General features: G+C 37.5%; 1 protein-coding gene across 3 annotated transcripts in view; it reads right to left on the reverse strand.

Moving 5' to 3' along the window:
* Positions 1–7,330: 7,330 nt before the first annotated feature.
* JPH1 (junctophilin 1) overlaps positions 7,331–25,635 on the reverse strand; it is an 82,561-nt gene continuing 64,256 nt past the window's right edge. Inside the window, exons 4-6 of one of the 3 annotated variants that reach the window (XM_027638933.1) lie at positions 17,460–18,121; positions 10,051–10,146; positions 7,331–8,186 (exon numbers count right to left, since the gene is read on the reverse strand). In XM_027638933.1, coding sequence (XP_027494734.1) covers positions 10,066–10,146; positions 17,460–18,121 — 743 coding nt within the window. In that variant the 3' untranslated portion in view covers positions 7,331–8,186; positions 10,051–10,065. Of the gene's footprint in view, positions 9,885–10,050; positions 10,147–17,459; positions 18,122–25,635 lie in introns of all 3 variants that reach the window. The other 2 variants (XM_027638932.1, XM_027638931.1) reach the window with 2 other exon arrangements.

Raw genomic sequence — 25,635 nt, forward strand, 5'->3', positions numbered from 1 at the left:
CTAAAGCTCATACCTACAGCCGGCTGGCAGCTGTAATACCATCTGGATAGTGAACTGAAAGAAGCCTTGTCTCCACACAGAGGGTGACCTCAGTAGGGTATTTGTGTACAGCCTGTCTAGCCGGCATTTGAGACCTAGGCTTGGCTTCAGTGTATATAATACAACTGTATACAAATAGTCTTTGAGGTTCTCTGACTCATAATCAAAAAGCATTTTTCATTTCCATTCAAAATAAATTCAAATGATGCCTGAAAATTCCTTTACCTGAAAATACATTTTCTTCAGTTTCTCTCATTTACTATGAAGAATGTGAGATAGGTGAACACAGGGTTTTGAAATCTCAGCCAATTAGCTAGTAGTCATAAGGTGAATTGAAAATATTTTTCCTTCTTTTTCTTCATGAGATGACATCTCACCTGTCTGAACATTTAGCAGTATGTATCTCTGGCAGCCAAAGCCAGTGACTGACATTTTTTATGTCAACCACTACAGAACTGCAATTTAAACAACCATAAAAGACACACTGATGCTTAAAATAAAATTAAAAAAACAGTTTGTAAAAGTGGCCAGAAGCACTAATGACAGACTTTACGGCTGGCTATATGATCCATGCATCCAGTGTTTTTACACATCTGGCAGCAACAGGCTACAGAAGTGCTCAGTCTCCTGGGCAAAGTATGAAGCTCACATGTCCACGCTGAGTGTCTGAAACATCTCTGCTGCCTTCAGGCTGCTTGATTCAGAGAAATGGCCAGTTACTTGCAGGAAATAGTAAAACTGCTGTTTCTTACTGCTTGAGAAGAAAGGACACTGGACAACGTGTGCACACACGTGTGTGTGCATGTGTGTGAAAACCAACAAACCCCAACTCCCCCCCCCCCCGCTGCCCACCCCCACCTCCCATCAAAGAAGTAGGGCTTGGATGAAGCCCTAAACCTTCCAAGGCGTGCAGCTGCCTTTTGAGGACCTGACATAAACCAATTAGCACTCAGGTAAATCAGATGAGACTGAGTAGTCTTGGCTTACTGGAAGGGGTCCATGGCTAAAGGTTGGCCTTGATCCTGCATTTTTTCATCTTTAGGGAAAAGCCCATCTTTCCTCTCAGCATGGTCAGGCAGGAGACAAGCCAAAAGCTGCATGGCCAAGAGGGAACACTGATTCTTTGGAGAACTGACATTTGTTTGGAAGAAGGGTTGCATTATGCATTGTGCCTTTTATTGATTGTGTTTTGTACCCATTCACTCTGTTCATGGTAACATTTGTACCACTATGTAGTATTACTCTGGATGCAACTAAAAACCGATGCAACAGAGCTTTGTCAAGGATGAGGGGATGGCAGCACCTGATTACCAGCACATATGGCCATTGGTGTCAATGGAGCATTAGAGTTTACTCTCCAGCTGAGTCATCTCCCCCGAGGAAGTTGCATGAAAATAGCATTTAACAAGGGTGATAAAGACTGTAGAGATAAAAGAGAGTGAAGAATCTGTTAGCAGTATTTCTGCAGCAAAGGGATGACTGAATGTATTTCCAAATGTTACGTAATTCTTGCGTGACTCACACCACCACAGTCCATAGAGCATATGCAACATTTGGTACAGCAGCAGATCAGTGTAAATACCAACAACACTTTTGTAGTCTGAGATGCTCACAGAGACTGCAAACCTGCAAATTTGCATTAATGTTCATTTCAAATGGGGAGCTTGTATGATTATATAGTGATTTTTTTGTCTGGTTTATTACTTCTTTATTAAGAGCAGGAAAATCCCATTGTATAAAGTACTTTTCTTGGAGCAACTTTACACAAGGAGTTAATAAAATGTATTGCTACCATGTCTGCATTACTGACTCCTTTCGGTGGAACTCAAGGCAGCCTGCTGTAACAGTAAGCTGTTGTTTTCTGCAGGTTTTGGGCACAGATGTTTCCTTGAACACTTAATAAAAGGACACCTCCTGATAACTTCAATTGTTCCTACAATTTAAAAATTGTATGAAAGTCCATCAGTATCTTCAGCTGAGAAAACGAAGGAGACGGACACCTGTGGTGTGGCTGAAGACCTGATGCTTCCTTGGCACGTGGGTGTTCTGACTCCTAAGCCATCTTTGCTGTGCTTCAATGTGGTGTTCTTGCAGGACTGCCTAAGACTTCCCAGCCCACTTCTTGCCTGTACTCCTTCCTGCACTGCAGTGCAGGCCAATTATCCCCTTCACTCACGTGTGGCTTCTGTCAAAATTCTGACTCTCTTCTTGACTCTCTTACTGCTCACATTTTCTTGTTCCTACCATCTGTCTTGTACAAACATCCTCCTACTTTATTCTTGCAGTACACTCTCTTTTAAGTTTCTTTTATAAGTAAAGAAGGGCTCCTTCCCCTGTCCCCCAGTTTCTTCCCACCACACCTGTCTAATGTTCACATTCCATAATAATTACCATAGAATAATAATAATTACCATAGAATCACAGAAAATAGGCCATTAAGGGACACTCAGCAATCTTTCAATCTGAAATCTTGTCCAGAGTAAAAATATTAAACCTTCTAATTTCTGTGGTAATCTAATTCAGAGATATTATTCTTACAACTAGAGAATTTTTCTTTATGTCTAACTTGGATCTCAATTTTCATACAATTTAAATCTGTTTTTTTCTTAATTCCCAGGGGCCTGGAAAGCAGCTTTCTAGAGCAGCTGTTTGTGTACTGAGGACAGTTACTTCTCAGTCTTCTATCCCACTCATATTCCTATCTAACCAATGTTACTTTTTTCTGTGTCCAATATAGTTTATTTTCTTCGTATTTTTCTCCTATAAACAGTCCTTTTCCCTCTCTTTAACACATACAGGTTCCCAAGGCTTCTCCTTTCCCCTCACTTTCTTCCTTTCCCCCCTACTTTCTGCTTTCTTCTAGTTTTGATTTCAACATGTCTGTACCTCCTTTTTTCTGAAGATTCAATTCCAATTTTTCTGACAATCCCTGTTCTGCTGTATATCATTGTTGCATGTGGAGGCTTGTTGCAATCTATGCCAGGAATGTGTTGTCTTGGTATGGTAGGAATGCATGAAAGTCATCTGATGTGATGTAAATGTCTTTCAATTACCTTCTCTTTGCAGAACGTCTTTTTTAGTCCCAGCCCCTGTGAAAGGCTGCTGGTGCACTTCTGCCTTCACTGTTTCCATGGTAGCTGATCCCATCCTTTTGTGACTTTCTCATCAGTGGCCTAAACAAAATCTAGAACTGTCATAATTAAATGGAAGACAGTTTACAGTATTTTTGAAGTCTGGATGGTATTACATGATAAAAGTATTTCGCAGTTAAAATTGGATAAGTAATTAAGCACCATCACCTTAAACTATGATACTTTCAGAAGCACTCTGTGGAACATGTCCTGAATATAGTAAAATTGCAACGTTAAATAAAGTTAATGACACTGTTCCAGAAGTACAGAATGTAATGGTTTAATTAACCCAGAGTTACAGCAGCCTGATTTTAACTAACTCCCTCTCCCCCCAGCCCCTTTCTTAAAAGCACTCCTGGTTCAGGCACTTCACCTGTGTGCCTTTGGAATCAGATCTGGATTTGGATTCTGACTGCAATCCCAAAATCAGAGCCTGTAGCTCCAATAGCTGACTCAAAACCCAGACCAAAATATTTTCAACCTCTGGCATATTTGTAGGCCAAATTTAACATTTTTGCAGACTTCAGTTTTCAGTGTAATATCTGACCCCTCCTGTTTCCCTCCTCAAAATTGTCTTTGAATAGTAACCATGAGGTGTTCAGGAGCCGGGATGTTTTTAAACTTGGGTCATTAAGTGTAGACTAAGAAATTTAAGTATAGGCAGCCATTTTCAAAACTCTTGGTGAAGATTTGTCTTTTGTGGTCTACTACAGTGTCTCTGTCAAGCTGCTATTCAGTGAATCACAGTCTGGAAAGTCGAGAAAGATATATATCTCTCAAATTAATGTATTGATCTCAAAGGAATTCAGGTACTGTAGTGGATTAACACACATATTACTATTGTGAAAGATAACACCTGAAATTCTACTCTTTGACTATACTCTGTATTTTCTTCCAATTTCTATAAATCAACATTAAAAAAAACAGAGTTCAAAATCTATGGTTTAAAGCCTATGATTCATCTGTCATTTATTTCTCTTTACTTAATTAGTATCGAAAGCACTTACAAACATAAAATCTAGTCCTTGTCTAACTGTATGTGCCCAAATTTTCACAGAGCTCTCTGATTAATCAGTATACCACACGAAGGAAGACATAAGAAAGCTCAGGCAGGTGACCAATCCTAGATCTTCAACAGAGGATGTTTTCATTCTGTCCAACAATCCACATAAAGCTATATCAAGTCCAGAACTCCTCATACCGTAAATCACAAACCTCAAGAGGACTCCTTCATCTTCTGACTTCAGAATCAGCTTCAGTTGTATGGGCAGTCTTTTTCACAATCTTAATGTGGACATTTGTAGTAGAGTTCCTAATCCAGTTGATACCAGACTTTTTCTCAATGATGTCAGCATTACCTTGGTTTCTATGAATTGCAAAGAGCCATTAGCTCTGTGTATAGCATCACTTTCAGTAATTTTCTTTTCAGTTCCCACATACTGTATTTATATCACTGCCCTGACACTCGAGACAGTGAGAATAGATTTGAAATTATAATACAGTTGCATAAGCCAGCATTAATAGTATGCAGAAAATGGACCGAATGAAAACTGTCATATATGACACCTGCAACTTGGTGTAGGGCAAACTGCAAGGGAGAGGGCTTCCACAGCCAGAGAGACCTAAATTTGCTGCTTAAACAAGTGCCCCACAGAAAACACGAGAGTTCCTGGAGTGAGTTGCTGAAGTGTCGAGGCAATGACCATGTGTGGGGAAAGGTAATTACGTTGAATTTGCCAGAGCTGGGGGGTGGGTGGGCACTAAAGGATAGGAGATAATTAGAAAAATAGTAGAAGCACAGAAAAACTACAACCAAAACCATTTCACAGGTGATAGGAAAAATCCTAGGTTTTTTCATTACTGAGAAAAAATCAACATTCAATATACTGCCAGTTTGCACCTAAAACCTCCTAGATAACCAGTCCCAAGTGACTGTGAAAAACACTGGCTGAAGGAAGCACGTATTGACATGATGAAATTTAGATTATCAGGTTAAAAAAAGCTGTCTTTTCCCTGTTTCCCCCCATCCCCTCTTTTTAGCAACTGGAAGGAAGAAACATGAGAAATTTTAACAAATTCTGTTACCAACTTCATTTTTGCTATTGGTTTTATGGGCGTGTGGGATTTGTTCAGCTGCTGCACTAATGGTCACAACATAAACTGTTTAGATAGATGAAGTGGCTTTTTTTCTCCTAGTTTAAAGCCGTTGACATTATAAGCAACTTTTCTTAAAAATGTTATTACAGAAATTATATTTACCGCCTACAATGGAAGGCAGTGTAATGTCTCTTAGTTTAAAGTTTCTGTGTCCAGTAGAAAAAAAATGGAGATGGATACTGTAGATGGCTCAGCTACAGCATGTGTGCATTCATGGTTTCTTGCTCAGACTTGACATGATTTCTATTTTTTCCCGTTTCTGTGAATATTAAATGAGAGAAAACCACTTCATTTGAAAGGCTTATTTAATCTCCCTTCTCTTAATTTGCTTTGTTTACTGAATTCCATTTCCATAGGAGAATGGTCTATAGAACTGTCTCCCCTGACTAAACGGTTCAAATGAACTATGAGTAAAACCATTTAGATACAATTCACAACCATGTTTTATTAATAACAACTAAGAATGCTACTGCAACTCAGTACGCAGTGAATTTCTGCAGGCTTTTATCATTGCATCTGCATTATTGTCAGAATCTTTTAACATTGTGCAACTGTATCTTAACAGAGTTTTTAGTAGATATGTAATCACATAACACGCCATTAAAAGTTAAGTAAATAACTATTTCAAGATTTTTAATTAAGCACCCATCTTAAAAAAAGAGGTGTTTACATCTTTTAAAGTCAGCACTAGGTTGTATTAATGATTTTTTTAAACACACGTCTGTATCTGAAAGGCAAGTTGTAGCCATATGTCACAAAATTTCTGCCTTCAAAGTAAACCTCTCCTTTTAGAAAGCAAACGCAAACAATTCCTTGCTCTTTGTGTTGCTTATTGCTTTTCTGATGGGAAGGTAAAGTAATATATACTAAGATTTTATATATATCTATAAACATACATATATGCACTAAAGAAAGAACTAGAGCGAGTAAAAAGCTATGATGACAGACAATTCTTTTTTTCTTCAGCCTTTGGCACCTCACTATCGTCCACTTGCTGTTTTCCTGAGTACATTACATATATGGTTTAACCACATAAATGGAGTTGTCCAAGAAACAAGATGTCAAATTCAAAGGTGAGAGCTCCCTATTTACTGGCATCTGTGGGCAAACACACAACTATGCCAGGAGGAACTACTTTGCCTAAGAAAACTTTCTTTGCATTTGAAGTGGGGTAAAGTTTTCCATGCTAGATCAAATCCTGAAGCATTAAGTTGCACTGTGTGTCCATCTTTTGGGGCCTTTTTTCCCCTTAGCTATAGCAGAAGCATTCCTACATAACCCCATTTGTAAGTTTACAAGTGATATAAACCACTGGTAAAAACATCTCAGATGCAAAATGACCATCTGTTAATTATGAAAACTTTTTTTCCCTTTGATTTCTGCAGAAATCCTTTGCTTGTTGTGGTTAAAAATTTTCTGCTTTGTAGCTACTTCTGTTTATTTTTCTTGAAGAGCCAAAAATTTTCTTTAGGGAGCAGGCTGTTTTGTAGAAAATAAAAATTCTTAAAGTTAAGCTTCATGCTGGTAGAATTATTTTAAAGAATAAGACAGTAATAACTAGTCCTTAAAAATATGTTTCCATTATATACGAACTACAAATAAAATTTGCTGTCCTCTTCAACTAAACATTAGGATTTCAGTACAGCTGGCTAGTAATCTGAACTAGAATCAGAGAAAATAAAATTTTCAGCTGATTGAGTAGTTCAGCAAATGTGGTGGCTTTAAGACAGTTGTAATGGCAGTTTTTCTCTGTGTAACACTGGCTCACAGACTTCATGTTAATTTTGAACCCAAGGAGGAGTGAAGTTTAAAAAAGTTAATTCACTTACAAGAACAGCTGTTAATGGACTCACTGATTAAAACAAAATTGATTAAACAGTCTTGTAGTGAAAGTGTAATTCAAGATACTAAATTTATAAAGATACAAAAATGCTGTATCAGAAGATAAAAGAAGACACAAAAGGAAGCTTGACTTTTTTTTTAAAATTATTTATTTTTAATTGTTTCCCAGAATCATTTTTGTTGAAAACAGTAACTCACAATGATTTCAAAGGGACCAGGACTTCACCCATTTTCCTGTTTCACTCCTCGTTTATTGAATTTGTCAGAAAAATTGCTTCCAGAGAGTGAATAAAGTAATTCATAAACAGGAAAAAGTAGTCTGAAACTCTATTAATACCAACTTATTTTTATTAGAGCAAATACAGTTGTGAAAACTGTACATTGTACATTTTGGGTCAAGAATTTATTATAAATAGAGAAACCCATAGATAAAGAGTTCATTCTTTGACAGCAAGAAACTTTAAATAGACAAAATGACATTATTAAGTACATTGGCAGGCTTCATTGTGCTGTCCAAAATGTAGTGTACAGTATAACAACCAATTATAAATAGCCTTTCATGTAAAATACAACTGTGCACATTTTAGAAAAATACCAACGATTTGTCTGAGCTTTGTTTTAAAAAAGCTTATAAATCATACATATTTATAAATGGTACTAACATGCTTACTTAAATTTATAAACATTTTTCATAAGCTTTGTTACCCATTATTTCCAGAGCATAAAGTATTTTAAATAAACATTTAATAGGAATTAAATATGTCAGTTACAAAATTACCTCCTCATGTCAGGAGACACGGGGTGATTTAAATGCGGGATGGAACACTTCATCCATTAAGTCAAGGCTTACACAGCAACTTTTAAAATTTTGTTCTTATTTAAAAATTACTTTCCTAAATTTAAAACACAATTTAAACTTTTTTTAAAAAATAAATATACAAGTTTTATTTTCATTTGCTCTCTTTCTGCTTTCTTCTTTATCCATACTGGTCAAAACACAGGATTCTCAACATACTTCTGTAAAAAACACCACGGTGTTACTGCCCTGCTCAGAGCTGCTTCGCTGCACAATATTCGGTCCATACCTATGATACTTTAATATGCTGAATCAAAAAACAGCTAATGTATTTTGTAAGAATGTTGCCCATTAAATCATGCAAAAACTTAGAAAGTTTACAAACAGGTTCAAAAACTATACTGTATGAAAGATTTTCTAATAGAGCTAAAATAAAACATAATACAAGCCCTTTGCTTTTTGCAGCTTTAAATTAAAATATTTACTTGCCAAATGATCACACCACATATTCAGTAAATAAGCATGCATTTGATTAATATAGGGTACAATAATTACAGTATAATGGCACATAAAAAGAAACATGATCACATCGTTTGAACAAAGGGCTATGAAACTACTTAAGACAAACTTTCCAAATGAAAAATTTTGAGGCTTTTTTAATGCTGAGGTAAAATTATATATGGATTTTAAAGACACTGAAGGCATCAAATCGATAAACAATCATTTAACATTTTTAAACGCTCTACCTGAATGTATTCAACACAAATCTAGTATTTTAAAATTATGATGATTTAATATGAGCATTAGCTAGCTTAACTGTCACTGGCGTTAATGTGCACCCAGACAAGACTTTATTTTAACCGCTGGCAAAATACCTCAGTGTTGATACATAATAATTGAAATCACCAATTACCACAGCACCAGAATTAAGAAAAAGAAAAAAGAAAAAAAAGTTAGCATGCAAACCCTATAGCTCATCTTTCTTGGCTTACTCTGATATTCCACCTCCTGTTTAGAATGTGCTGATACCAGCATAAGATTTTTATTCTTTTATTATGAAAAATTTTGCTTGCTTTGGAAGCATTTTGGTAGCATTTTTAGGAAGATATCAATGTCTTTAAATTTTACAGTAATGGTATATTACTTCCTAAACCTTAAAGCAAAATGACTCTTCAGGTTTAGGAAAATGAATTCAAGAATCTTATCTTTGGACTAGGAAAAGATATTTGATTTTCTGCTTCTGCTGCTAGGCAGAACTGGTAGCTTTCTCCAGGCTGGACCAAACACTACGTTATGGCTATACATCAAATTTCATAAACAACAAATGAACAGAATCATGCAAAGGCAAATGAAATTCGATCTCCCAGAACACTGCAGGAGATGTTAAAAGCAGCAGGTAATGGAATAAGACTGGTGACTGATGCTGCTAACTATTTCTTCTAATGAGATAGGAGTGAACGCTGGAATCACTTCCACAGCAACAGAATCCTCTGACCACATTCCTCTGGCAGTCGTTTTCCCATCTCCCCACTAAAAACATCAGACGGTAAAATAGTAAGGCAGCTGTTAGCTTCCATCAACAAAAAGTGCAGCTCCGTACATTTCCAGTTTAGTCACACTCTGCTGGAACAGATGGAGAAGCCAACGCACTTCACTGGCGGGGCTGCTTCAGCAGATTATTTTGTTTGTTTTCCAACATGGCTGCTTGCTTCAGCTTTCAGAAGACCCCAAAGCCACGAGCCATCAGCAGAGAAACTGATTTGAGCCCCTGGCTGAATTTTCCAAGTTTCATCTCTCTTGCGTCCCATCCTAATTCCAAGCCTCCTTCCCTGTGTCTGAGTATGACAGGTGCCATTTAAAAGGCTGATGACACAACTGCAGAGAACTGTGGGCTAACACCACTAGTTGTCATGACTTCACTGAAGGGTCAAAACAGTTACAATATTAAATAACTATGTTGAATCACATTCAGGCATAGCTATAATTAAAGTGGGGAACATTAAAAGTATGCAAAAAAATTAAATCTTTATCATTTGAGGTGGGGTTGGATATGGTGATTTTATACGAAAACAAGACCTTTCTTACCTTTCCTAATTCCAATCAAGTTAGAAAATGGACAAAAAGAATGGCTAAACCAATATTCAACAGCATTACCAGGGCGATCATGACTGAGTTAGGGCCCTGAAAATAAAATAAAGATATGAGAATTAATGCAGCTTTCCACACATGCACAGCAATGATCATGACCTGATTTTACAATTTCTATTGGTTTTGACTTGATCTGAAGGACACAGACCCTGCTCCTGAAAAATAGCTACTACTCTTAATATTCAGGTGAGCTAAGTATCATCTTTGTGAAAATGAGCTTCATAAATACAAGTCAGAGTATATTATCACGCTGCTCTTAATCATACTGAGATTAAACCACCTGACAAATATAACCATATAAACAAATGAAAACAAACCTATCAACACAAAAGCAATGTCAGCTTAAAGCAGAGCAAAACAAAGAATGAGAACTACTTTATGGAAGCCGGAGTGCTCATCATCTTTACAGCAGGTTCCTTCTCCAATTCCGACTCATTTCAAAACAGACAAAACAAACGTCTTTTATGAAAAGAATACCTTTTTTTGACACCCAAAGCAGGAGAAAATGTTACTTACTTAACTGGAAAACTATTGAGTAGTACTTGTGTCATTATTATATCACATGCACTCCTTCTGAAACAGTCTCATTAAACGCTTTCTATCAGAACACACCTTTATACAGTACATCAGATGGCAGGCCAGATGTGGACTGCTAAGTTCTTGAGTAAGTCACAAGATATGTTATGTCAAGTACTGCTTAACTGTGGTGAGTCTAAACCAAATCAGCAGATCTATCCATTTGCAACAATTCAGAGGTATTTTTTCACATGTTGAGGAACTAGGTGTTCAAGTTCAAACAATGATTAAGATTACCAGGATGCCAGTTAAATGTTGCCAGAGGGGTAACAGTACTAGCAGCAGTATTCACATTTTGCTTAATGGTAGAATTTCTAAAATATCGACTAGGAAACTAAAAACAGGGTTTAATGATACCTTAGTCAAAGTAATTTTGAGTAACAAGTTCCCACTTACCAGTGGTATGCCTTAACCATCAGGTCACAGAACAGAAGTGGAACCATGTTCCTTCCTCCTTAGTGCAAGTGACTCACCATGTGCCAAAGAATATGAGACACTTGGTGACAGAGAACAGGCATAAAAGCAAAGTACAGCTCCAGATATGGTTACATTTCTGAGCACAGCACTGTAAGGAGCCTCGCTGTGTAACTCAAGGTTAACATCTTCTTTCTCTTCCTGGTACGGTCATAATTACATAAGGTTGGGTACTTCTGTGCTTTTCTACTGTGAAGGAAATCCAAGTTCCCATCAGGATTCCCACCAAATGCATTTGGCAACTGTGAGATTTATGCAGGAAAGCCATACTGGAAGACTTGGAGCAATAAGACATGTTTGACTTGAAACAAAAGCTACTTTGAGAATATCTCAGTTTTGCTGTATTGGAATGTTAGTGTAAACACCCTTAGGAGTGAACCTTCTACTTAATGACTGCTTCTTTTGCAAAAAAATTCCCAGAATCACATGACAAACATACTAATATCACAAAGTCCTCCACAGGAAGTGTGATTTGATTACACTATTAATTTCCACTAAGATGTTGTTTCAGCATCTTTCTTTCTGCTGTTGAGAGACTGGAACAGGCTGCCCAGAAAAGTTGTGGATGCCCCATCACTGGAAGTAATCAAAGTCAGGTTGGATGGGGCTTTGAGTAAACTGGTCTAATGGAAGGTGTCCCTGTCCATGGCAGGGGAGTTGGAACTAGGTGATCTTTAAATGCCCCTTCCAACCCAAACCATTTTACAGTTCCATGATCCTATGATTCAAATAGGGACTCCCCATGTGATCAAAATAGTTCCCTTAGGCTGGTCAACAGTTCCCTTATGGGTTGGAATCTCAACTAAAGATTTTACAGTTATACTGCACGAGGAATGCAAGCAAATGTGAAGGAGGTCCTTGCCAAATACCATTAAAATTCACTGGGATTTGGCCACCTAGGACTCTGCATACTTGAAAATAACATCTGTGGAAATCACATTGATTTATTATGACTTAAAAAAAAATTTGAACCTATGGAGACTTAACAGGAGCCAGGAACTCATTCATTACCTGAAATATATTGTGGAAAAGCATCCTGGTAGCTGCAAGACAGATTCTGGCTAATTGATAAACAGGGACTGCAGCTCCAACAGCAGCTCAGTATCATAAGAGTGCAGTCTCACAAAATTAAGCTTGTTGGAGGTGGAGGGGAATTCTCTTTTGATGCATCTGTCAGTCAGGTTAGGTATAACAGTCTCACCAGAATAACATTAGATAAATTAGGCTAAAAACCCTAGGGGCTATGGCCTGAATCAAGAAATCTCATCTACAAAGACAGAAGCAAGTGACAGCTTGAGAACTGGGCTGTTGTAAAACCATGTTGATTTTACATGATGATCATAGAAAAATGTGTCTTTATGATAATGAATCTATGCCTTATATGAAGACATAAATCTCATCTACTTTGGTCTGCTTTGTGCACTTTGTTTCCTCTTCTGATAACTACGCCCTTCAGCCCCAAGCAGGATTTCCTGATACACTAAAAAATGATCAAACAATATTTGTGCAGCACACGGTTCTTATGCAATGAACTACCACCTTTTTGTAGACACCTACGAAACAAGTATTTAATGCTTTAAGACAAATACCACAAATAAGACTCTAGTGTCCTGCAAGGGCTTAAAATAGCAAAAGCCACAATTAGTTTGAACAGTCTAAGAGTGATAAGAACAGGTGCACTAAAGAAGCTGTAGTAGAAAATCTTCAGTCCTGCTTAAAAATTGCCCTTTCAGCTTCTCATAAGTCAGACACTTATGTAGTTAAAAATATAACCACACAATTAGCTTTCATCTGGGGAGGAAAGTTAGATATTTTCCTAAAATGTAATGCCAGGAAGTATTAAGACTAGTCTTGTAATTCCACTGCATTAGGAATGTCCATTAAATTTAGCAAAAAGTTCCTGCTCAGAGGTTTTATTTAGGATCAGGCAAATACTGATCTATTTTTTTAATATCACGGTAGTTATAGCCCTTACTAAATGGATGTTAAGTTAACAAAGACATGAGAGTTGAACAAAAAGATGGGAGTAGAAACACACTGGGTAATGTTCAGCAAAACATAAAGCTTTTAGATACAGGTAAAACCAGGCTAAACAGTCTGTGTGGTTTAAAAATCCTTACCTGCAAGACGAAAAAAATTACAATGCAGTAAAACACTTGTGCCTGGCCTGGATCTGTCCTAGGGCAGCACATGGTCACACATGGGCAAACAAAATGTGTATTCATGAATGTACACTACAATGGTGTTTCGTGAAATTCAATCCTATTTTTCACCCAAATCCAAGACAATCTCAAATTAGCTCATATTCAAGGTGGGATAGCAGCATGCAAACTGAAACTGGAGCCAGAGGCTGCTAACGAGCAGTTAGAAACAACAGTACTGGTCAACAGGTTTATGGTCAAGTGTCTCTGTACAACCTGCACACTGTGGTAAATACAATTTACCTAATTACACAATTGGCCTAGTTCTCAGTGAAACAAGGATGATTTATCTCTCATAAATGACAGGTAATTCCTGCAAACAGACAGCTGTTTTTGAGCAGCTGATGAACAGTGACTTTGTCATTGTGCTTTATCCATGATTTTACCTTGATAAAACTGACTCTTTCTTATGAGTTCCAAAATTATTTTAAACTTTGATTTTTGAACATCACAGAGTAAGTACATAGAGAAACACACTTAAATGTGTGGCATAAGAAGTATGTGCTGATATTTTTCAAGTATAATGGCAGAAAAGGGGATATCTAGAGAATCAGTACTGTTCTATGACTACTTATTGCACAGGTGATACTCAATGACATTCTTCAGGATGTAACAGACTCACAGAAAAGATAAAACATGAATTTGATTACTAAAACAGTGGCTGCAAGCTTTGCTGCAAATAAAATTGTTTAATGAATCTTAATCCAAATTAAAGTTGATGTTTCATTCAGAAGTGAGATATGGCTTTGATTTAGATACATGGAAGGAAGAATTGAAAATCTCCCTTCTGTATCTATGTTCTTAATGCATTATTACTGGAAACTTGGAAAAAGCATAGCACAATCTGACATAGCACTTTCAGATAACCTAATGAAAGTGCTCAATAAATGTTATAGATTCATTTTTGGATTCCAAAAACATGTTTTACCATTCCCTTTTCATGAGAGTGAGGGTTCTTTTCACTTTATATTCCTTAAAAAATACATTTCAAAGCATAACGAAATCATTTGTCAGGATGACTAAAAAGCAATTGCAATTTCTTACTAAAATAAAATAATTCCCCAATGAAAGTCTAGAGTTCTGAAGTCTCTCAACATTCAGAAGTGTTTGGGATAAAGAGAAGTACATTAAGCAGGACAAGGGGGAATGGATTCAAACTGACAGGACAAGGGGGAATGGATTCAAACTAAAAGAAAGTAGTTTTAGACTAGGTATTAGGAAAAAATTCTTTACTGTGAGGTGGTGAGGCACTGGAACAGGTTGTCTGGAAAAGCTGTGGAAGCCTCATCCCTGGAAGTGTTCAAGGCCAGGCTGGAGGGAGCTCTGAGCAACCTGGTCTAGAGGAAGGTGTCCTTGCCCACAGCAGTGGGGATGGAATGAGATGATCCTTAAGGTCCCTTTAAACCCAAACTATTCCATGATTCTATGAATCTGGCTTCTCCTCAATAACTGTGTTCTTTTGGGTTAGTCACTGTGTAATTCCAGTACACTACTGAGCTCAGTCCAGGAGCATTGCAGAACAGGCTAGTGTTTTTTGAAGCTGAAAGATAATACTACAAATTAGAAGTCTCCAGGTAATTTTAACAGTCATTCTGTACTGTTTCTCCCTCAAACTACTAGACCAGTAGGCTACTCTTTTCTGCTTTAATCGTTTTAGCATTTTTACTCATTTCAGCAATTTAAAGAAATAAGTGTGTAGGAAATTTATTCTATAAGAATAAATTTATAGACACATACAGAAGACATCTTTGAAATCACCCGCATACATCTACATATATCTTAGAATACTTTTATATTAAAAATGAATTCCTAAAATCTACCTCCCTTCCTTACTGACATGCTGGTAACAGGAATAGTGCAATTAGGGTGCTCCAAATGAAATAGAGGGACAGTTGAAGATGAACTGTAATATCAGTAAACAAACAGTAGCTAATGCACAATATCTCATCACTTTTACACCTTTCTTGATAACAGGCTGTAGGTTCATGGTCCTTATCCTGATTATTCTAGAAGGTCAATAAACTGCTGTTCAGGTGCCCTACTTGTTAAGACGAGGACTCGCTCAGCTCCAAAACATTATTTGAAATGCAGGAAAAATAAGCACTATTTCTACTCACTTATTTTTACCAGAGCTGGACAAACAATTCCAATTCAGGCTAAAATTCTGTACATGCTTGCTTAACATTTACAAGCCTGACAGCTTTGTGTTACCCTACATAAGAGTCATATCTGCGAGATTTGAAAGGTTAAAGGGCTGATATCAGCTGTAATACAGATTTGCAGATTACAAAACCTCTGTGAACATCTACTTTGATCCGCACAAAACAGAATACAAGCTTCCTGCAGAATAGAGAATATCATCTTGGCAAAATGCTCATTATTGAACTATTCAGCGATGGGTCCAAAACCTCAGCATCGGAAAACTAATGTCACATTTAACTGATATCATAAAATGCAACTTAAACCAAGACTTTTATCTGAATCTGTCAAGCTGCTGAATCTTCTTACACATTTGCTTGTTAGCCTGGAAAAACATTTTATAAAGCGTACTTAGAGGAAATGATTTAATATGTCAGGGTTTTTTTTACCTTGAATCTTTCATTGTAAGACATGTTTTAATCATTCTTGCAGTTCTTTGTGGGACTTCCCCTTAAGGTCTTTTTCATTTTAAATCCCCGATTTATGGACAAAGTATTTTACTTCAGAAGTGGTTGCACCCGTGCCAAAAGCAGATAGAACAGACTCCCATGTACTCTTGCCTAATCTCTTCTGCTGATAAATCTAAGGATTATATTAACATCTCTGAACAACAGCAGCAGACTGGGAGCTCATATTCAGTTGCCTCTTGCTCCTGATCCACCAACCTTTTCCAGTTCTGATCCTGCATGGTCAGGCTCTATTAATTGTTTTTCATACATAACCCTATATTTTGCTGTGCTACCCATGGATAATTAATACTTGCACCCTTCTTAACAGCTGATTTGGATCAGCTTGTATTGGTCTTCATTATTGACCAGTTTCCTGGTCTCTGTGTCTTCTATGAACTTCCCAAGCAATACTCTTACGTATTCTTGCATGTCATTAATAAGAATGTGAATAAAATAAGAATAGTAGGATTAATGTAAGAATGACCTCACCAGAATAATACCAAATAACTGATGCTTTTCTAATTACTTTTTGAGAATCATCAGTCAGTTTTAAAGGTTAGCTTTAGGATCTACAACTAATGGTTTTCCGAGTTTCTCTTGGCCAAGAAATCATAAAATCATAATCAGAGATTCTGAATTTCATAACCTGGCTTCTCCTTCTAACACGGCATAGAAATGCTACTAGTAATCACTCCTTTTCTGCATAGCTATTGATAATTTTATTATTTTTAAATAAGAATGAAATTAAGATTCACACTGATCTGGATGCATAATTTTAAAACTCCTTCTCAATTTCCTGACGAAAAGTAAAATTTTTCATGTCACTATAAAACGCAAGCATTGTTACAAAGTATGCATTTGAAAACAGTATATATTTTGGTCCAAATTTCCTGTTTTTAGAACCTAAGATCAACATGGAGCAGAAGATGAAAATGGGAGATTGTCTGGACTGGGTCAGACCACAGGTCAGCATCCTGTCTCCAACAGCAGCCAAAAGTAGACCTCTGTCTAACTTCCAGTACTGTAGAAATATCCACAGAAGTACAATTAACATTGTGGGACTTCTTTTCTGGGGAGGAAAATATATATAAATATATATAAAAAATGTGTATATGCAAGTATGTATCTACACACATGCAAATCACACCTATATGTATATACATACACACAGGAACACACTTTTGTGTTTATGGATGCAATAGGATCTAATGGTTCAGAAGTCTGTCAGTATCTGGCTATCAACTATCCCTTCCCAGTTTAAAAAAAGATAACATAAAGGATTGGAATACTTGTCCCTCACTCCAGTCTGGTGCAGTGGGTTTTAGCTAGCAGAATGTATACAGATGAAGATTTGACAGAAGTGAGCTTTGCCTGTCTTCAGGTTGCAAAGCTCAGTACTCAGAGGCAAATGGGCAGTGAAAGTGAAAATGTTTCTTGCAGTACTTACCGAGCTGTTTCCTACTTCTTTTTCCACTGCTGAATGTGACTCATTATTAGCTGAATTCTTTGGTGCAGCAAATTCTGGTTTCTTAATTTTTGTGTCAGGTTTGTTTTCTTTGGCATCTGGCTTACCCCCAGATCTAGCAGGACTTGGCTTCTGAGAGGGTGGTATTCGTGCAAGTGTTGATGGCGATGGGTTGGCATATTCATCTTCTTCCCTGAGCTCCTGTGGAAGCACTGATGGATTCATTTTTACATAATAGCCATGGTAGTGACCATGCAACTCCCCATTCTCTGTGCTGATGGGATTGTGCTGGGCTGAAAACTTTGGCTGGTGTTTCACACCTACTTCCTCCTTCACTGGTGCTTTTGAATATAAAGGCTTGTTAGTTGTGGGTGTTATATTCTCAGTGGCTAAAAGCTTTTTTTCTTGACTGAGTCTTGCCCCAGAATTGGAGCTTTGCCTTTTCAGTTGTTTTGAAGGAGAAGTGTCAGAAGAAAGAAGAGGACTATGCCTTGGACTTGCTTCTGGGGTTTGAGGGGGTGTAGTACCTTTTCGATAAAAGTGAGGTGACTCTTTTGGGGTAGGTGGTTTTTCCTGATCTTTTTCTTCAGATTTTTCTTTCACATCCATTCCTTCTTGAAATTTTTGTTTGATATAATCAGGGCCTGAAAAATAGTGTAATAGAAATATTAAGATTAAAACAAAAATAAGACTTCACAGTAAAACTATTGCATTGGGATGTCAGACTGGACTGCCTTGCTAAAATGCTGACAGGAGTATATGTTACCAACAGTTCATTGACATCCATAGTGATTTACTCTAAATTGCTAAGTTGTTGAAGCTAGTGTACTTTTACTGGTAATTGTTGGGACTACTTATTAACTTTTTTCAGTCACTTTATGTCTTCAGCTTTGCAATGGGTCACAAGATGTAAACTGTCTCTGAGTAAAGTCTGAGTGAATGACGACTGACTAACCCTACCTGTCTATCATTCTTTTTCTGAGAGGTATGTTTTGAGGTATGTTTTGCTTAATTACCCTAATCGATTTAAATTCTACCCTCATGATCATAGTATCTGTTTGATATGGAAGTAATTAACCATTAGAATGTAACGTCTCTTATATGCTACAGGAAATAGGGCTCGAACCACTTTTTTTTCTCTTTCTGTGAATGACAGCTTGTCTTATGTACATGTGCCTTGAACTCTCACACACTGGCTTTGTCTTCCTCACCACACAGAGACCGAGGTTAACCTCTCTAATTGGTAACACAATGCCTACTTAGGACATAGGAAGACGAGTTCTCTCATATTCACTAGGGAAATACTTACAGATCAGCCAGTGTGAAGAACATCCTCTACCCAAATCCTACCTAAACACCCATGTGCACATTCACTGCTAGGACTCACTTACAAGGTGCATTTCTATACAGCTGTTAACATAAACACAAGCTGGCTGAGATGCTGTGCTCCAGGTTTTGGTTGTCTGATTTAATTGTTTAATGGTACGATGTGAGCAAACATTGTTTAAGAAACAAAATTGCTGTAAATCTGTACGTATTGTGGGTAGCATTTTCTGTTTTACTTCCTAGAGGTCACATCCCAGACTCCAGGATCAGTTTCCCAAAGAAGTCACAAATTGAGGAGCTCTGTGAATAAAGAACTGCAACAATCTTTCTGTATGTTCAAAAATGGCTTCTGACAAATGCATTGCAACTGTTTCTCCACTTCTATCCCTACTAGCACTACTTTCCTTTAATTTTTTTACTCTTCTGTGAGGCTTATCTGTGCTTTATGTCATAGAGAAATCTTGTGCCCAGAGAAGAACGTCTGCACACATTTTTCTGCTTTTGAGTTTAAAGGAAGCTCTAGCTGTGTTAGGCAGATACAGCGTTTTTACAGACACCAGAAGCATATGCATCACTACGCAGTGCGAAGATGAGAGGAAGGAAGAGCAGCATGAAGCTTTTGGAAGTTACTGAGTCATCCAGTAAGTAAGTATTGCTGAGAAGAAGAATTACTCGGCATGCAAGGTCTTTTGAGCAGGAAAATCACAACATTTTTGGCATCTCTGAAAACCAGGCGTGGAAATAGGGAGCTGTTAAGAAAGAAGCTAGACGTAGACAAGCCAGGATTTGTTCTCAAGTGACATTTGAGGAGGAAGTTCTGAAGAGTTAAGTCTGTACCGAAGGAGAGAACTAGAGGCTTGGTTCTTATGGCTTTTTATAATCTTCCTGGTAAAAGGGAAAGGCAGCACAACACAAATTAAAAGTTTCCATTTATAAAGTTAGAGGTATGATTACCATTCAAAAAATTCTCTGGCATGTAAGGGATTTCCTTCCATCTTTGCAGAGATATATAAGGTAATGCTGAGGGTTTAACATACATGAACTTTGGTTTCCTTATCTTTTCACATTAGATACAATTAGGGGCATAAAGAGAAAAGAGTAGCCAAAAGAGTTCTGACTAATCTTTTAGTCACTGAACTGTTAAATTGCAATAATTATTTATTATGGAAAGATCTATATTCACATCAGCTTGCTCCTTCTGATTGCTGTGGTCAAGCATCCAATTGGAATAATATATCTTCAGTCTTACAATGATGCTTAAATGGCACCTGATCGGTTCCTGAAAATTCACATCCTGTGACAGCTCGGCACTGCCCCATATATGTAAAGATTTTACTTTTACTAATATTTTACAGCATTTGATGAACCAAAGACACTTTCATAAGGAAACATCTGGACCTCACAGATGTCATCCCTCTCCACCCGCTTCCTATGAACATCTGAGGGTGTCTGACCAGACATTCTTCAATTGCTGTAACAGAGCACAGCAGCCCTCCCTCCCACCCCCCAGTACATCATATATGGATATTAGAGATACATCCCCTGCCTCCAATCTTGCGAGACAGGTCTTTCCAACACTGAAATTCTTGGCTCTATGAGAAGTTAGCTTTGGAGATTGTCCAAATACTTTTTAAACGTCTGTTCACTGTATCCAATACAATCGGATTATGCACCTGCCTGAGCCACTGACTCCAAGAACTCAGTTCTCTCTCTCTTCTGAGAACTAAGAATTGTCAGAACTTATCTTTTCCCCTTCGTTAAAGGCATTATCAAACACTACAGACATGGGTAAGGGGGTCCTTTTCTTTAGCATAAGAGCAATCTACAGCACAAGCTTAAAGGAATGGGGGCCAAGGAAATTTGGAAAGAGAGTCACTGTAAGATTTCTCAGCTGGCTGATCTTAATAAGAAAGAGAACAAAATCTGAGGGTGGGAAGAAGGTAAAGTGGAATTATTTGTCTAGGAAATAAACACAGAGCTCTGGTTCTTCATGGTTCAATCAACAAATAGATATAGTCCTAGACATGATACATCTCAGTGTCTAAGGAGAACCTGGTCTGGAAAGTAGAACCAAGAAATGTTATCTAACCAAGTAAAGATAAGCTTTCTTTGTGGATGACCCTGTGTGTTTTCTTACAGCGCCATGCTGGCTGTGCTGCCATCAGATCAAAATCGATGCACCTTTGCAGGTTAAAGCCATGGGGCGGGTTTGGCGCACACAGCTGTCGTGATGCCAGAAACTGGATGGCACTATTAAAGTGTGAGTTAGCCAGTATTCAGGGGGAATAGCCTCTGAAAGCCAAAGGATTGTGCAGATCTGTGCAATGTATGCACATAGAGTCTCATATAGTCTGATGCTGTGCTTGAGTAGCATTTCATTGATGGTTGTGAGGGAAGTTTCAGTTTGGTTGAAGACACTCGTGGTTGTTCTAAATCTAGAATTTCTTATGAAGCTCTTGTGTACTATGTCCTTCCTCCTGGAAGGGCTCCAGTAAGTGATGTGACAGCATGGCCAGCCCTGTAAATGCGAAGAGAAGGATGCCCTAGTTCTGCCATAGCATTCTAAAGAGGTGACAGCCACATGCTTTTCCCCATGGTCTAGTGAGGCAGCATAGGTCTGTTGCAGGATTGTGGCTCAAGGAGTGTCTGAAAATGTCATCTTGCAGGACACTGTAAACACAGCCACTGTTTCCCAAGAAGGCTGAGACCTTGTGCCTCATCAGATCAAAATAAAATCTGAAGCTTGAGAGGGATTGCAGAATACACCTAAATAGTGAAGAAAAACACATATATGCAACTTTATAATTTTATATATATCTTATAATTTCTTCATGATACTTATTCCATTCTTTTGTCCCCAGTCTTACCATTCTTACAATTCAGGAAAAACAAGCATTCTGTATTACCATTTTATTAGTCTACAGAAAGCAAAAAAAAGACAGTTATGCCATTAATTCAGGCTCTAGAATATAACCTCTAAAGAATGTAATATTTAAAGTACTGTTGATGCTGAAATGATGTGATTCAACTTCAAGGTATATTAGAAGTACTTATTAGGTAAGCATGCACTTATTTCTGCTTTTTAAACTACAGAACACATTATGTGATGTAACCTAACTACCTTTAGTGCTGCATAAAGAGTTAACAAATAGATAAGGCTATAAAGAATAACCCAAGTAAGAAATGACATTATAATTTCATGATTATAAGAAAATTTATGTTGCACTTCTAGATAAATTCCACCCATGAAGCAGATACTTCCTAATTTTGTTTATATGTATGAACTATTAGTGGAAAGTCACTCCACCTTCACTGTAAGGTTTAATGATTGTCTCTGGGGTAATGGTGACGCAATCAAAGTTATTTGCTCATCCAGAACTCTGCAGTCTATACGCAAACCTTCCAAGATTAGAGGCCCCCTTTACTACACTACTGAACACTTCCATAACAAAAAGAGAGATTTCCTGATTGAAAAGTTCAGAATCAGTAAGTACAATAGGAAAGGTTATACCAATAGCGAGTTTTACTGATAGGGAAGCTAAACCAAAGGGAAATTGTGACCCAAAGTATGTGTTTCATCTGAATAACCCTTCTCAGTTCAGTGATCAGCTGTCAACAAAGTATCAACATGTTCAAAGCTTTGCAAAATCTTTGGCAAGCCTAAAGATGCACAGGCAGCCTTTGTCAAAACTAGGAATGGAGTGTAAGTCTCTTGAGTAATCAAAAGCTGACGCAGCAACTTGGCCATAAGTTTGTGACCTATTGTCATAAATGCCATCTTCCTGAAAAAGCTGAGAACTGTCCACTGAACCCAAATCCAAAGATCAAGAGAAGGAAATAGTAAATGATGAGTAAGTTTCTTACTCCACATTGTTTTGTAATACAAATCCAGGGCATGATATGGATGAAGCAAAAGCTGAAGTCTTTTGTATTTAAATGAACTGTACTAAAAAAGGAAAATGTATAGTTTGATGTGGGTACTGCAGGTTGATATATACTGTTCACGAAATAAGCCAGCGAAAACCACCTGGTTTGTTGTCTTCTGATGTTTTTGATGCTTTTCTAATGTATCGCTGTTGGCAATAATATTTATGCTCTCACAGTAAGATTTATTTGCTACACTGATGAACTTAATAAAATTTGGCAAAGCCAGGTGATTGACTGGAGGATCAATTAATATAGGATCTTTTTTCCTTATATTAGGATTTTTCGGGATAGAACATCCATTTTAGAAGAATTCCTCAGCATTCAGGATGGTAACTCTAGATGAAGGAAATAAAAATGATCATCTATCAGTCTCCTAAAAGAAGTGATTCAATGAGTCATTATGAAAGGGCAAATTATTCAGCAAATTTTAGAAAGATAGGATTTATTATTGGGGAGGTGTGAAGGGTGGGGGGGAGAACTATAATTAATATCATTAATTCTTCCTATGTTTTATTCTTATTTTTCCAAAGGTTATAGTGGTAACAGCGAACCAAAAAAATCTCTGAACTGCTAGGCTGCTGGCTTGAATTCAGACCAACTGAATGCAGGGCTGTGCAATGCCATGTGTAAAATGTGTTGATGAACTCAGCAGAGCAGAGATATAGCTATGGTTTTAGTAATGTTTGGCAGACTGTATTGGGACAGAGTAGGGCTGTAAATTAAGGGTAAGGATTATTGCCATAGAGAAATTGATGGATATAAGGCAAGGTACTTAAAGAGCCACAGGGTTCTGAGAGTACACTTCTTCCTGACTTAGATATGAACAGAATATTTCAGTTGAAAGGGACCAACAACGATCACCTCCTCCAACTGCCTGCCTAATTCAGGGCTGAGTAAAAGTTATAGCCTGTTATTAAGGCCATTGTACAAATGTCTCTTGAACACTGATTGGCTTGGGGCATCGATCACCTCTCTAGAAAAGCTTGTTGCAGTGGAGAAAGAATTCCTAATGGTATTTTAAGAGGTTACCATTCCAGATGTTTGCGGGACCCTTTTGGTCGATACAGTGACCCAGCAATAAGGCATGGAATGGTGTAGGTCCTTCATGGTTCAGTCAATGTGCAGAAAGGCAAGAAATGTCTTACTCCTAGTGATGCACATATATGTTACTTAATAACTCCTTAATTCAAAATCACATATGTAGGCCCTGCTGCTCTGCTTCAGCTGCATGTAAAGTTGGTTATGTCAGCTGGAATAATGGCTCTCTTTAACTGTACTTCAGAATGCTTTGGAGAATAAAAAATGACATTTGGCAAATTTTAAAAACAAAGCATGACACAAAAGAGAAAAAAAGAAATTAAACAGAAGGGATTGTTGACATTATCTGGGGAGATGCAGAAGAAACCCAAATCTGGATGGCTGATCTAACTTTTATCCTCCGATAGCAAATGCATTTTGGTGAGGTATGGTCAATATTTTAAATGTTAGTAAGCAATTTCCCCAGCTAGAGGCAAATAAAAAGTCTTGCCCAGATCAATTTTAAAATTCCACTTGGTTGCCTTACAATACTTTTTTTTTCCCCTACACCTAATACCACCAGTATGGAAGTACCACAGCTGCCTAGAAGAGCAAATTACAATGTAAACAAGGCGAAGAAGAGCTCTTTTTTTCCTGCATAATCCAAAAAATACTCTAAAATATAATGTTTACTATTTGGAATCCTTCTTAATTCACTTTTACTAGCAACTCCTTATTTCCTCTTCCTCCCTCCTTGAAAATACCTTCCCTTTGCTGAAGTTTTTTCCAGCTTGCACTTCGGCTTCTCAGTCTCCTGTTAGCACTGCTGCTCCCTTAAGCAGTACTACTGCTAGTCTTCCTTCTCCTGCTGCACCAGCAGCAACACTGAAACTAGCACGTGCCAACAGCTACTCACTCACTAAATCCATGAATGTCATGGAGAATGATGCCTACACTTTATTTTATTAAATAAGGTGGGTTTTTTGTTTATTTTATTTTATGGAACTGTTGTGATTTGATCTGGCAGCCTGCTGTCCTTCAGACCATGTACTACCAACATGACCAAAAAATATGACAAAGAGACAGCATACAATGTGATATTATACTATTGCCACAACCTGACAAAGCCACACCATCATTCAGCGATGTAAAAGTTAAAATACACAAATCTCCTATCTAGGACTAACTTTGAGAGGTAGCATCACTGAATACAAGCAGGTTTCAAAGCAGCTTTAAAGACAACCTTTCCTTCTTGCTAAGTAAAGACTTACAATAGGTATCCACTGGTAGAAATCAAGTGTCTTGTCTGGAAGAACCCCAAACACACAAATTTTTGCGTATCTTTATACCTGCTCAGGTATATATAACTGCACAGTTTCATGCAGTATCATAACCAACTTCTCTGTAGTTTTGCTAGAATACATATCTACCATCTTTAAAATATCTGTCAGTGCTTTACTTTCCTGAATTTGACATCGATGAAAGCAACAGGGCCTTCTCAAAACTCACATCAAATGCTTCCAGTCACAGACTAGACTAAGATCAAAAGTCCTCGAGTTACTTATTTACTAGCCACACATACACAGACACAAACCCAAAGCTAGTTCTTACGCTTCTGTGTTTGCTCTGATATTTACACAGCACAAGACAGCTCTTGGTGTGACCTCTGAACTGACTACCACATTAGTCTCTCTGCATTTCACACAGGTCTTTGTTGAAAAGTATATGACACTCACATATATAAGTATATAAAAAAAAGTTATTGCACAATGCTTCTTAAATATATCAAAATGTATGCTCAAGAACACAAACTTGAGTTGTTAGTGACAGTAATGACAATAGAAAATGGATTTCCACCAAATGATTCACACCACAAGCAACATCACAA

The sequence above is a fragment of the Corapipo altera genome, unplaced genomic scaffold, assembly GCF_003945725.1.
Source record: "Corapipo altera isolate COAL_440 unplaced genomic scaffold, ASM394572v1 49, whole genome shotgun sequence".
Classification (NCBI taxonomy): Eukaryota; Metazoa; Chordata; class Aves; order Passeriformes; family Pipridae; genus Corapipo; species Corapipo altera.